This window comes from Sesamum indicum, linkage group LG1 (genome assembly GCF_000512975.1).
Source record: "Sesamum indicum cultivar Zhongzhi No. 13 linkage group LG1, S_indicum_v1.0, whole genome shotgun sequence".
Lineage (NCBI taxonomy): Eukaryota > Viridiplantae > Streptophyta > Magnoliopsida > Lamiales > Pedaliaceae > Sesamum > Sesamum indicum.
The window spans coordinates 532,749-547,717 of NC_026145.1; the positions used below are offsets into that span (position 1 = coordinate 532,749).

Sequence of the window (14,969 nt, forward strand, 5' to 3'; positions counted from 1 at the left end):
TCTCACTTAATGTAAGAGCTGGTGAATTGGGTTGGATCTTCCAAAGCGGAGCTCCAACTGACCTAACTATGATACTCAGATCAAGCTCATTGGATTCAACTCCGATCACATATCCATATATCCATTAAAGAATGTGAAAAAGGGAGCGATCGAGCATGAATCTGCTATAAGTATTCCTCATTATGTACATTTTATGTTGGGTCATTTACATAAGTGCATTTATTTATATGCAAAACTCATTCACTCTGAACAAGTAATCCTACTTTTGTTCAGTGAGTCGCACATTTTTATCCGTATCAATTATATAGAAAGTGATTGTTCTTTCTCAATTGTTGCATTTCGATATATGATTAATTAGTCGAACCATATCAAATCCTGTTTACAAATTGTAATTGGCCCCTTTTGGTATAATAAAATGCTTAAACTTATCTTTTAAGTTTTAACTAAATAGCAAATAAATTGTTGGATTATTTTATTATATATATATATATATATATATATCAAGAACCATTTTAGTTTCTCCATTTTTTAGGTTCTTGAGCAAAAAAATATGACACGTAATTGATATTTTATCTTTTATTTCAATTAAGATTCAGCCCATTTGTATATCTAAATATACATTTTGTGTATGTAATGACATTTATAATAATAAAAAAAAGGTATCTATAATATATATACATATAAGATGAAATATAATTTCAAAATTAAATAAAAAAAATAAAAAAAGTACCAATTTGTCTCCCTTTTAACTTTTGTCCATGTATCTTTAATAATTTAAGTCAAAGTCTTCATTCACATCATCTCTCTCTCTCTCTCTCTCTCTCTCTCACACACACACACACACATTTTTGTTGTGATAATTTATTAATTGTGTCTCTACAACTAATACCAACTAAAAACTTCAATTCCTTTCCCTATCTCTATAATCTACTCTGCGCATGTTTGGTATGTGTTTGTGTGTGGTAACATCACCACGTCAGCACTTCCATCTCTCTTTTTTTTTTGTTTTTTTTTTCTTTTGTCTAAATTTGACTTTTCTCAAAATTCAATAAGTTGACAGAGTAGGTGACTTGGGACCTTCTTCTATTTATGATTTAGAGTACACCCGTCGTTCATTCACCCTTCTCATTTATTTTTGGTTGCTCTTCTGCGCTTTCACTTTTAAATGATGATCCGGGTCGGTGTTGAGCCGATGATAGTTCAGATCGCGTGTTTGACAATTAAGAAAGATAATATGTATCTTGTTTGAATTTTTTAATTGGGTATTAATAAATTTGTTTGTTGGTGAGCGCGATATGAGTCACATTTATCTGTTGACACGTGTTCCTCAATTAGCTAGAAGTATCAGAACCCGAATCGAGTCATGTCCGCCAAAATCTACATAAAAATATGCGGAATACGTAGTGTTCTGGTATTTTAAATGCCGATTAAGGACTTTTTAGATAAATACTTGCTTCCCTTAGTGTGTGTGTATATATATGTATATAGGATGAATAGCAATTTATTCCCTTGTAATATTGAAAATGAGCACATTATCGCTCTGAAAAAAATATATCTAATCATCAATATTAAATAATTATACCAAATCGTACCTATTATTAAACAATCATACCATATCGTTAATATTAAATAATTATATCTAATCAATACCTATTATTAAAGTAGAACAACACCTACAATTAAATTAGAGTATTATTGAGGGGTCCGAATCATGACCTTAAAATCATAGGGTCTGAGCTTCGTCAATTTAATAACCCTCTTGGCTATGTGCGCCTTTTGTTCATATATGCTTATTATTAATAATGTGAATTTAAACTTCACAATTTTTTACTTTCTTTTGTTTTATATAAGTAATAATATCATCATTATTTTAATAAATTAAATAATTAAATAAAATATTAATTTGATTAATATATTAATATTATAATAACCACTATCGGACAGTGAAAAAATATATATGTAAGAAAAAAAAAAGAAATTATAACATTATTAACAGTTTGATTGATGGATGTACTTAGAATAATTAATGTGATTTTGAATTAAAGGTCAATTCCAGACAAATCAACTCAATTAGCAAAAGCTACGGATCCATCGGTTGTCGTCTCACTATCGTTAGTTTCAATCAATCAGATTTTTGTTGTTCGAAAGGGAAAAAGTGATCAAATTTTGGAGTTAAATTTTAATTATCCATTTGAAAGTGACAAAATTCAGAAATGGGAAATGAATCAGAGTTTTGAACTCATGTCCCAATTCGTCCCTCCATCCAATTAATCTCTAATAATACTTGTTATTTTATTCATTATTTTTTTTTAAATTATGTAATGATTATATTACAATTGCGTATAAACACTTGTCCTATGATTACTCGTTTTCTTTTTAAATTTTATATTAATTATAATCAAATCTAATCTGATTAATTTATTATATTTTTTGTCTGTCTTATTTTCATAATTTAATTTACTCAGTTGTTAATGTAAGAAATTGCTTTTATTAAAAGCAATTGTATAATCACAAGTGCTCCTTGTTGTTTGAGAAATTATAAATGTCTTTTTTATTTTAACGGTCGTCTAACAACTAACTTAATTTGTCTGTCTCTATTTAGGTTTTCGTCTATTTTTTGTGATAAATTCACCAAAATATCGTTGTAGACTATAAGTTATAATTTTATTTATTTTTTTCCGGACAAAGTGGATTGTTTTTTTACAATTTTTCCAATATTCCATCAGCCTTGTCTAACTTCTTTTTTGTAATTTTTTTATTTTTTTAAAAAAATAAAAAAATACAATAAGAGTAAAGTTGATAATTTCAAACTTCTATTCAAGAATTACATAATCTTTACAAATATCAAATAGTATTTATAATTTTTCAAACAATATAAAAAAATATCATAATTATAACGAAACTCGTTGTAATTTATTCATAAAAGAATAAGTTGAACCGAGCAGCAACTTCCTTCAAGTGAGTATATTCTTAAATTTCCTATACAACTTTTTTATATAAATAATAATAACAATAATAATAATTGTTGTAAATATATAAATTTTCAACTACTAATTTTTTAGGACAATAATGTAAAATCATATAAATTATAATTTCTTTTTCACTTTTTCAACTCTCGTTTAAAAATCCATATTCGGACAAACTAAATATTTCAATTTAAGACTAATTAAAAGTATATCAAAACAAAAAGGATTCATATTATTAAATCCTAAACGAATTGCTACTGCTCGAATCCATATATTTCTTAGTTTATAAATATTGTAAATATCAGTTTATTGATCGAATTGATATATTTTTTAATTAATAATATTGATATAAAAAAATGACTTAAATCAAATTTAATCGAACCAAATCAATTTCAAAACAAGTGTGATATATTATCATGTGACTGATTGATTTTTCTAAACTATAAATCGATACCACGTTAAAGTTTATTATACTTGGTATTAATTCAAATCCGATCAAAAGCCGATCTAAATTAGAATTTTCCATCAATGAGATTCTGTAATCACCGTTGCTATATATATAAAAAAAAAATTAAATGCAATTTACCCCTGTATGATATGTAAAATATGTAAATACACCCTGTAAAATAAAAAATTAGCAAATTACTCCATGTGTTTCAAAAAAAAAGAGGGGAATGATCCCCTATCAATGGTTTAGATAGGGGTACTTTGTTTTATTTCCTAAAGACACGGGGTAATTTGCTATTTTATTTTTTACAGGAACTTTTTTACTTATTTTTTATATCACAATGCGATAAATCGTATTTTTTCCAAAAAAAAAAAAAAAAAAAGAAAAACACTGACCATAGAACTAATCAAAAACATCAAGACCTGTCCGAAAAGTATTTATTTTATTTAGCTAACTAATCCCACATAATCAAGAGTTGACCAATACAATCTCAACACTAAACAATACTTTAATTTATTATTTTTGCAGTAGTCATCATATATGTCTCTAATTAATACTCACAAAAGCTGGCATGCAACAATCACTTTTCTATAATTTAATGTTTAATCCTAAGTTTCTAGATTGTATTATTATTCATTGGATTTTTTTTTGTATTATTTTCTAATAAAAGAATTAGGTGGAGTTAAATCTATTTAAATCTCCACTTATAAGAACTTAGTTGTCGTTACAACGCTCGTTATATCAAAATCTATTGAAATATTGTCTAATTTGATCATCGGAGTTCGACCAGTATGCACATAGAAACTAAGCCCGATTTTTATCGGATCAAATTAGATCTAATGAATTTTTATGTATTTAGAATAAAAAATTTAAATTAATAGTGTTTATATAAAAATAATAATTAATAATAATTTAACCACCATACCAGGGGATGTCTGCAAATGCTTATCAGCATATTTATTATTGAAAATAAGCTGAAAATAGTATTTTTTTTTTTATTTACAGTTTTTGCTCTTAAACTGTTTAAATTAAATTGATTTAAACAAAAAACTATCCGCATTTCCCATAATTTCTTCAATTTATTGATAAGATTGTAAATATAAGCCGTTTCTTCGAATACCCAATTGATTTTTTTTATTTATAATTTTTATTTTCAAACGCTTTCAATTTTTATTAATGCGTAACTTACAGCTTATTTGCAACCGAACTCAGACAAAAGGCGGGTCAAATGTCTGTTTGCAAATGCTTATCAGCTTATTACTAAAAATAAGCTGAAAATAGTGTTTTTTTTATTTACAGTTTTTGCTCTTGAACTGTTTAAATTAAACTGATTTAAACAAAAAAACTATCAACAATTCCCATAATTTCTTCAATTTATTGATAAGATTGTAAATATAAGCCGTTTCTTCGAATACCCAATTAATTTTTTTTATTTTTTTATTTTCGAACACTTTTAATTTTTATTAGTGCGTAACTTACAGCATATTTGCAGACAAAAAGACAGGTCAAATGCTGGCAAATAAATGATAGATACTCTTTAAGAAGGCAACAAACATGTGAGGCTAAAGAAAAGAAATGTCCAAAAAAGTCAACCACTTTAAATATTTAATTTCCCCAACAATAATATTAATTAATGGAAAATTAATTATTAAGCTATGAGACAAATAAATGCATGCATCCAAACACGTCATAGCAGAGTTTTCAGTACAACTAATTGCCAGTCCCTTCATAATTGTCTCATTTTCCTAGTCAGACAGATCCGTGGGCGCATGCAACATCCATCCCATGCCCTTAATTACCTTTCAATCTAACCATTTTTATTTTTTTAAAACCTGTACGTGGCATGCAATTATCAATTTCATTTTGTTAATTATAAATTAGTATTATTTTTTATTTAATATATATGTGTATATATCATTTTTGTAGATATATGTATCGTATGAATTTTATATAGTAAATAAAATACGAGGTGTAATATCAATTTGTAATAAAAGATTCATATATTACGTTTATATATATAGGCATTTTGAATTATTTCTTAGTTTTTTCGTGCTTTCGGGTATGAATTTTTTGAATGTAGTATAAACGTGTCAAAGTGTTTATTTTGTATGTTCCAACTATATATGAGAATATCGTATATGATATAAGTATTATTATTACTATTATTATTATTATTATTAGTATTAGTATTTATGTCTATTCTAATTATTTATAGTACCAGTTAAACAACATCTCATTTTTTTTCGAAATAAAATTTTACAAAATTTTATACGACAGTTCTTAAGGTTAGGTTAAAATACACACAACTATTCCTGTCCTTTACAAAAATTTTACCACTAAATAAAAGAGTTTACTTGTAATTACAACTACAATTTTAAGGGGCGCACTTACAATTTTAATAAAAGAATGGAGTATTTGTGCATTGAGACATAATATTAGGGGGTATTAATATAATTTACTTGTATAAATTTTAAATTTATTTATCCTGCTTGCGACTCAATTTGTACACCGTTGCCCGAGATATTTATCCGCTCTAACTTCGTTTGAGCCTCACGATTTTATGTTGAAAATGCGTCTCGCTAGGAAGAGGAGGTCTTTGGACTTATAAGTATCTCAAACTTCTCATATGCAAACAATGTGAGGCATTTGCCTACATCATCAATCCCCCAAATGAGGGGCCTGGGACGGACATCCCACAGATCAGTGCTCCATTGTGCAAAGTATCAATGTGAGGCATTTGCCTACATCATCAATCCCCCAAATGAGGGGCCTGGGACGGACATCCCACAGATCAGTGTCCCTTTGCGCAAAGTATTGTCCGTTTTAACTTTGTATGAACATCACAACATTGTCTTGAAGAAAAGGTCTCGGTAGAGAATGAGACATTATAGTTTATAAATCGCTCAAACTCATCATTTGCAAGTAATATGAAACGCTAGTCTATATCATTATTTATTTAATATCGAAATCATTTAAAAAAATATATAAATTTTCAAATCCTTGGATTCGTAGGTACGCAATTGAATCAATTAATATATTTGATAATAGCAATTAATAGGGATGAGTGAGTGTAAGTGGAGTAGGCCTTTCATTCTTCAGCTACTAACTCTAATTCAGTCAAAGCATTTTTTTTTTAATTTTTTTCTAATGTCAATCTTTTATTTATATATATATATATGTAACAACTGATAATGCACACGTGGTGCTTTCCTATTTGGTCAACTGTTTTTAAAATCTGATGAGTTAATTATGGCGTTGTGCTCCCGCTAAAGTCAGCGACAATTGGCAGTTTTTTATTGGTCAACTTCCCATGTTGTGAGCTCTCTAAAACCTAAAGAATTGTTGAAAATCTTGTTTAATAAGAAAAAGGGATAATTATATTTATACCTCTTAATTTATTATATATTTTTGTATAAATTATTTATATTTTTTATATAATTGCAAAAGTTATTTTTAATAGTTAAAAAGTGGGGATAGTTTGTGTAATAATGTTGAAGTTTTTGGAGGGTATACGTGTAATTTTTCAAAAAATATGGGTGGTTTATGTAAATTATATACATTGACGTTTTTGTGGGTGTATGTAATTATTCAAAAGATAGGAGTTGTTTGTGTAAACAGATTATAAATCAAGAAGTGTAAATATAATTATCCCTTAAAAAAATATTAAATGTTGAAAATTCCATGTTGTTCATAGGGTTTTTTGTATTCATATAAATTATGAGTTGTTGATCAATAGTTGACGGTGTTACTGTGTGCGGTCTAATATTTGATATTATATATATATATAAAAATATATGTGAGTACAAATCTATATGAACGTTATCACCAGCCCCGATTGAACCACTTTATCAAATTTAATGCTATTGAAGAAAAAATTGACGTCATATTTCAATATTCGTTCCTTAAATGTTCCAAAACTCATTCCAAAATGAAATGGATTTTGGAATGGGTGCCCTGACCGTACCAAATCCCGCCTTTTTTTATAGTGAAAATAAAGGTAATAGTAATATTTTTTTAGAGTGTTCGCGTTTACTTCAATTTAAATTTTTCTTGGATCCGAATCTTACAAAGAATCATAATCATATTTAGTGCGTGTTTGTGTATTAAGAAATGCATTTATCGATAATTATTTTTTGAATTAGTCAATTGGTATTACTAAAATATTTTTGGTAAAAACATTCATTAATTTGCATTTTTCGAGGATTAATGCAGTAAGTACATTTTCTAAATGAAAAAACAAATATTTAACACTAGAAGATGAGAAGGACGTAATGTCAGTATCTAAAATTAAGTATTCGTTTATTTTTTTAATATCTTTTTTTAGAGAAAAATGTATTTAATTCCAAGGGCCAAATCTTCTACATATGTAATGTGCAATTAAGTATGTAATAATCACGATTAGATTAAAGGTCGATATATATATATATATATCTTCGATGAAATTTAATTTAAAAAATGAATATCGAAAATGGGATTAAACAATACAAGAAATTACGTTTGTATTAAAAAACACAAGTCTGAATGGCTCAATTACAAGGTCGAACGGGAAATACATGAGTAATAGAACCTAAATAATTACATTACACATGCTATATATGATTTACATGATCATTTGGCATTTTCAAACACATATTTGCAAGAAAAACATGCATCTCAATGGACAAACCCTAGAAACAGAAAACAAAGAAACAAGTAAAAAAAGCAAACAAAACCCTAAACAAGAATTGATCTGCACAACTGCAAAGTAAGGGTCCTTTCCTTTCAAGCCCAAATCAAGAACCACAAAAAGGGACAACAATTGACAGTCTATGTATCAGACGTCTTTACTTCCTTGGGCTAGCTCACTCATCAACTAATTTCTCAAGAACAATTTTTCGAGTAGTTTTCTATGCATTTTCTTGGAGAAGAAAAAGGAAAGATGAAGCCCTGGATAGCTGCTTCCGTTCTTGTTACATTGTTGTTGAATTCTTGCTTCCTTGAAACCACTGTGGCAGATTCAAGTATGACACCCTAGTCTTCATCGAACTTTGTCCAAAACCCTTTTAACACATTTTATTCAGAATGATTTGAATATGATATCATATATCTCCTAACTTAGCAATATTCCATGCATGCATGCATAGTAGCAGTCTCATTTTGAGCAAGCCTTTTCCATTGATCATTCGTAAGTGACTTTAAGTACTTTACTGACATTCGCTGTCTTCTGTATTAGTATAGATTAAGAATTTCAGATAGACTTTAACTGCAATTTAGCCCAATTAGGTAACATTTTCATCAGTTTTACAAAATGGGTTGGGCAAAAGGCAAAAACGGGTAGAGCCAAAAACCGTGTTATTTTGAGAGAATCGGCCGACCCGATGGTCCGACCACCGAACCGGCCAACCCGGTCCTGAGTCATGCGAACCGGCCAGGTCTTGGCCTGTTTTAAAAATATGTTTAAATCCTAATTTTCTTTCTCTTTCTTTTTATGATTTGGATAATTAGAACAATTAACGTGTTAAGTAATTAGTGTTGGACGCTTATTAGTTTTCTAATGTTTTGGAATTTGTATTTTGAACATAGCTTGACTTTTATTATTTGAATTTCTTGTAATTTTTATGCTACATTTGTTGTATTAGGCTATTACATATCTATTTTATGTTACTTAATTATAAGCATATATCATTAAAAATATTAATTGCAAAGAGAAAAATATTTAAAAGACAAAATTTTTAAGTATATTTTATTATTTAATTATTAAAGTTATTTTTTATTTATTTTATAATTATTGATTACATATATATGACATCATTAATTCAACCACAGTTAGATCAATGATTGAACCAGTGACCCATAACTCACTGAATTTTTTGGCTTGATGATTGGTTCGAACTTTAAAATACTGAATGAAAACAATTGCCAATTTGCGTAGAACTCATTTCCCACTTGTGGTATACATATTTTTCTACAGCATCAACCTCAATCCTAGCGTTAGGAGTAAATGTTAAATGGATTAGATCCCAAGGGTGATACTGTATATTCTTAAGCAATGACGAAGCTTTGTGGTTAGATCAAACTTCAGAAGGCGTAGATGTAATCATCTAAAATGAAAATCACAACATCGTAAGGCTGAATAGCGCAGCTCGCCTCCTTGAAAAACCGGTTGAATCCAAAACTCAGGTCAAAAGGATACACAAGAAAGCTCTATGAACAATTCAAGAAACCCTATCTAACTCACTGTATTTCTACATACTGTATATATGATCTCCTGCACCAATACTAAGTGCAACTAATTTTTCTAGACAAGTGACGTTCCATGAAGACGCCTCAGGTTTCTTCCAGTCCAGATTTCTGCTCATGAATCATGGATTGCTTTTATTGAGTTGTATCCTCCTACCTTAGACAGCCATGTCGAGGAACAGAGAGATAAAGCATCACTCCTGAAGAAATCCAACCGAGTCTGTGGACGCAGGTTTTCACAGTTTAGCCGAGCAAGTCCTTAAATAAGTTGGGATTCTGACCTGATGGTGTCACACCCATTTGCCTTACATGCGCATCCCTTTCCAAAGCTTCCTTCAAATTTGGTCCCTTATTTGATTTTACCAAATTCTCGATTATAGTACCTCCGAGACCGTTTCTGTCGGAAACATTTGAAATTGAATTGGCAGCACCATCACTCTGGACACTCAAAGACATGTCTGCAAAGAGAGAAAACTCAGGTCCCTCAGTTCCACTAACTCCACCAGCAGTTTCCGAGGTTGTATCTTGTGTAAGATCAAGAAGACCTTCCAGTTGCTTGAAAGGATCTATAGATGGTCCACTACTTGTAACAGATGGTTCGCTCAAGTCAAGCAAGTCTGGAGGAGGTTGGGATGTTTTTACGGTAGGAGTACGAGAAGCTGCAGCCTTGGGCACATGAGATGTCTCTGCAGCTTGATTTTGAGATTTGGGCATCTTCTGGATAGAAGACTGTCTTTTCTCAGATTTTGATGCACCCCCAAAAAGTGAAGCCGCCAGCTGTTGCTTTTCAGGTGGAACCTCTAGTGGCTGCTTTTTTGAGTCATAAGATGCCTCACGTACTTTTGAGTTGGAACGGCCTGCTGAGTCGCGCTGCGATGCTTCATTCTGAACATTCACAGTATTAGTGCTTGAAGTAGATGGTGTGACAGAGGAAACAGCAGGGCGACCCCACTTCCTTTGAACCCCATCAAGTCGTAGCTTTAGTTCCGACGACCCAGCATCAGATGCAGATGGAGCAGTCTGGAGGATATCTGCAACACTAGATAGCTCCGGGACAGGAACAAGTTCAGTTGAGGATGCTAGTACAGGAGGAATGTTTGGCAGCAGTGAGGGTTTAGGTAGCTCATAAGCCTCAAACCTAAGAGTATGTGTTGAGGGTTCATGATCTTGTTGACTCTTGAAGTTGCTAACGTTTGATATTCCAGTGCGTTCACTCTCAGGGATGTAAGGCTGAGCACCATTTTCCAATGCTTGTTGAACATAACCATGAAGAAACGAAAGATTTTTGTCGACCTGCAAAAATTAAACATATGTCAAAAGCGTCAATCAATTAAAAGATGTTGCAGCATGATTATAACCAAAGTAGCAACCAATATGAAAAAGTGAAACCAGCAACAGATAAACATGAATTTCCTGCTGCCCGCTCGGTCTTTATCACTCCTGTGCAATGTGCCAAAATTAGACTGTATTCCTAAAATGGGAAGGACTTCCTATAAATGCCCTCTTGTAGCATTAATGTGATACCAATAGCTCCCAACCATATATACTTTCAAAGAGCAGCCTCATTTATCAAATATATAAATGAGAACTACGATCAGAGCCATGGTCAAAGCCTTCTTAAATCATTCTAGAAGCATTGGTTATTTGAATGGTTATCATTTGTGTTCAGCACTTGCATCGACATCTTATAGCCAGCAAATGCCATATTGTAATATACCAGATTTTTCAATTCACATTTGCATAACTGGCGTGTGGCAGATTGCGACCTTATATCTTCTCATGGAAAACAAAACCTCCACTACAAGTAATGGAAATGGATACAAATTCCACATGTTACAAAATATTAGGCCTTCTCCATAGTTTCACAGCATTAGAATGCACCCTTAATCACCAAAGTCCTAACTCCTTAGCAGATCTCCTACACTGAGACAGACAAATGTTGTATCAGGTCAAAACTAGACTTCTTTTGCATACTTTGGCGGACAAATCATATCGAAGATCTAAGTTATATAAGTAAAAATTATCTCCGCTAGTTGGCAGATAAAACTTTCATATGTAGCTCCTGCTCTGTTCGATTTTAACTAGAAGGTAGCATGGGAAAGAAAGAATAGATCACTCGCTTTTTAAATAGAATTTTATAGTACCCCACAAACTGGAAAGAGAAAATACAAATGCAAGTTAAGGAAGACTCTAGAACTCAGAAAAAATTTATCTAAAATCGCATAAACCATGAGGCAAGATCGACAAATCCTCTATGAACTATCTTGTCTAGAATGCTTATTATCCTTATGACAGTCAGAGTACCTAATAAAGAAAAGAGGAGAACTGAAATACATATTGGGAAAATATTTGTGCTATATTCCTTATTAAGGATGTTGACTAGATTCATCACTTCTGGTAATCACCTTCTCTTTTCTTGTCAAATTCCATTTTGTCGACAAGAGGCCATGCTGAACACTCCAAGGAACACTATTAGAAATTAAACGACTACAAAGTTCCTTTAACCATGCTGATTGACATCCTCATTTAGTTCCATCTTTTTTGTTAATTAAAAATTCATAGAAAAGACACCTGATTCCTCGGAAATGTGAATAGCAGTTTAAGGAGAATTAAGACTTCGTTATAACTGAAATGAAATACTCTACAAGGTAATCTATATCAAAGAATCTCTATTGTTCAAGTATATTCTGGATACAGATCTTCAGCCGATTCCAAAACAAGCAAGCTATTGTACAAATTATTTGTCAACTATGGAAGGTGTAAGAGAGTCGAGCATTTTAACAAAATAACATTAACATGGTCTGACAATTCTCTAAGAACGTTAGAAAGAAATTTTGCATCAAATACCAGTCTAGCTCATGAATATGTGAGAGATAATATTATTCTAAGCCAAGTGCAAAAGAAAGGACTAATTTTATTCTGTCGGCACATATTACCTCAATATCCTCACAAGTGGAGTCCATTGGCAATATTTTCTCAACGGCACGAGCATCTAAACCAAGGACTGCTTGAAGCTCATAGGCACGCTGTCGCAGATCTGTTGAGTGGGAAGCTAGCATTTCTTCAACTAAAGATAGGCACTGCATCAAGATATCACCAGTTTGAAAATCCTTTCTATTTTTTCAAATACTGACAGAGCCAATATTTTCAAGTAATCAAAGAATCCAAGAAGAAATATATTCTAGAACAGCCTAAGAACTATTAACAATATTTCGCATGCAAGAATAGTAATGATGAATAATATTTCTCTGACTCCTGACTCTAGTAAAAACATGTTTCAAATATAGCAAGAAATTATAGTCACAACAGCCTAGAAAAAATTAAGCTTGAGGAACCTTTTGTACCTCCTGTACATGCAAAGTTTTCTGCATAAGAAAAAGGTTCCACCCAAATTTAAAAATTAACTTTAAGAGCCATATATAATTGAGGAATATTAACAACACAGCCCATCAAGTTCACTTCTGGAATTCTTCTAAAATCCAACCACATGAGATGTTTATTTTATAATGTTTTCCGAGGAAAATTGATTGGGCCACAATTGCATATATGTCAATTTGTCTGCCAGATCGCATTCTTAGAGCACCTTATCAAGGAGGAGAAACCACAGCACTGTTAAGTAAGGCTTCAAGCATATCTCCAATATTTTCTTTTTGAGATTGAATTTATCTATCAAGATCATTATCTATTAAGAACAGAATGTGGAAACCAGACAGGCTCATGCAGCAAAAATATAATTTCAGCATGCAATTGCTTCATTAAATTAGAAATAAACAGGACAAGGGCTTGCATCGAATGCTCTAGCAGAGATGATAAAAAGCCGGATCTAGGATAAGGTAAAATAACAGCATAGATATCGTTATCAAGGAAAATGTTGATGCATACTAAATCAAAGCAGTTTAAATATACATATGAAAAGCAAGCACAAGATATTTTTAAGTTGCAATTCATCATCATACTAGCACCTGCATTCCAGCAAAGAGAGAATTACATTAAGCTCAAACTTAGAATGTTATAGCCACCCTAGAAAGTCTAAATAGCTTACCTCAGGTAGTATGTCAACTTTTCTCCCAGTTGCTATCTCAAATGAATATATTTTCATAAGTGCTGTTACTGCATAAGCCTTCAACCAAAGCAAGATGAAAGCAATTACAATTGACAGATCAAATATTATGTCAGTGCAATAACCAAATCAATTTATAAATTGCTGCTAGAAATGAATGGAATAATCAATAGGTTAGGGAGATTGTACACTTGATAAACTGAAAGGCATTGGCAAAAGGAAAATGGCATCTTTAATTGTGGGAGTATATTGCATATACTAGCTAACACTGTTCTTAGTATAAGTTGTTAATTTTGAATCCATGATAACTCCTAACAATATAGTTTCTTGAGACTAAAAGGCAAAGCTATGAGTACGTTGACAAAGACCTAAAGTTTTGGGGTCCATGAAATATTTTAATCAAAATTCAACGTCTTTACTTCTCAAAATCGAGAAAACTATACAAAAGATAATTAGCCCAAAAGTGTTATAATATCTAACTTCCTTAACACGCATCCCATATGAATGGAAAACATGATTTACTATGCCAAAATATAACTTCAAAATAAAACAGGAGCCATACCATGATAAACTAGATACCTACTTTAATTGTGTCATCATTCGAATGTGCCTCTGCCACATCGCACAACTTCCCGGTTATATATGAGGCAGAATACTTCCCATCTGCAGTCCCGTATTCCCCCAAGACCCAACAAATGAGCTGCAAAATAATTGTAATCAAACCATGGAGCAGTAGAGAGAACAAAAAGACAACAAAACATAAAAACAGCAGCAAGAACATAAAGCCAAAGAACAGAGGAGGTTGAGCCAAAAAAAAAAAAGAGGCAGGAAACGAAGCAATGACATGATATAGATGACAAGATAAGAGGTGATATAACATACTTGAAGAAATGCAGATGGAAGTTTTGGCTCTCCCATAATACGAAGATATGACTCCACCTGGACCAAACGATAATTCAAATTGTAAGTAGAAGCCTTAGCAAGAGCATAACATATTAATTAACTTCAAAATATGCTTTTAATTTTCTTGAAAATACCAAAAATTTCAGAAGCTAATATTAATATTGCAAGTTATATGATATATCAATTTGAAAACCCAAAGAAATTTTTTATAAAAGAACATTCATTAGTTTCTGAATCTAGGACGCCAACAATAATTTAATCAAAGAGTCACAGAGCCTAATATGCGTTACCGTAAAGGCAAAATTTTGGGCTTTTTCAAAAGAATAGTTGGGGACCCTGGACTTGACTTTTTTTATTTAAAAACATCCATGGA

The 14,969-nt window shown here is 31.2% G+C and overlaps 1 protein-coding gene across 1 annotated transcript in view; it reads right to left on the bottom strand.

The window, feature by feature from the left end:
• Nucleotides 9,518–14,969, bottom strand: part of LOC105157550 (AP-4 complex subunit epsilon) — a 12,353-nt gene continuing 6,901 nt past the window's right edge. The window contains exons 7-11 of the mRNA XM_011073995.2: nucleotides 14,576–14,632; nucleotides 14,277–14,393; nucleotides 13,676–13,753; nucleotides 12,570–12,713; nucleotides 9,518–10,926 (exon numbers count right to left, since the gene is read on the bottom strand). Of these exons, the coding sequence (XP_011072297.1) occupies nucleotides 9,877–10,926; nucleotides 12,570–12,713; nucleotides 13,676–13,753; nucleotides 14,277–14,393; nucleotides 14,576–14,632 (1,446 nt within the window). The 3' untranslated portion in view covers nucleotides 9,518–9,876. The remainder of the gene's footprint in view (nucleotides 10,927–12,569; nucleotides 12,714–13,675; nucleotides 13,754–14,276; nucleotides 14,394–14,575; nucleotides 14,633–14,969) is intronic.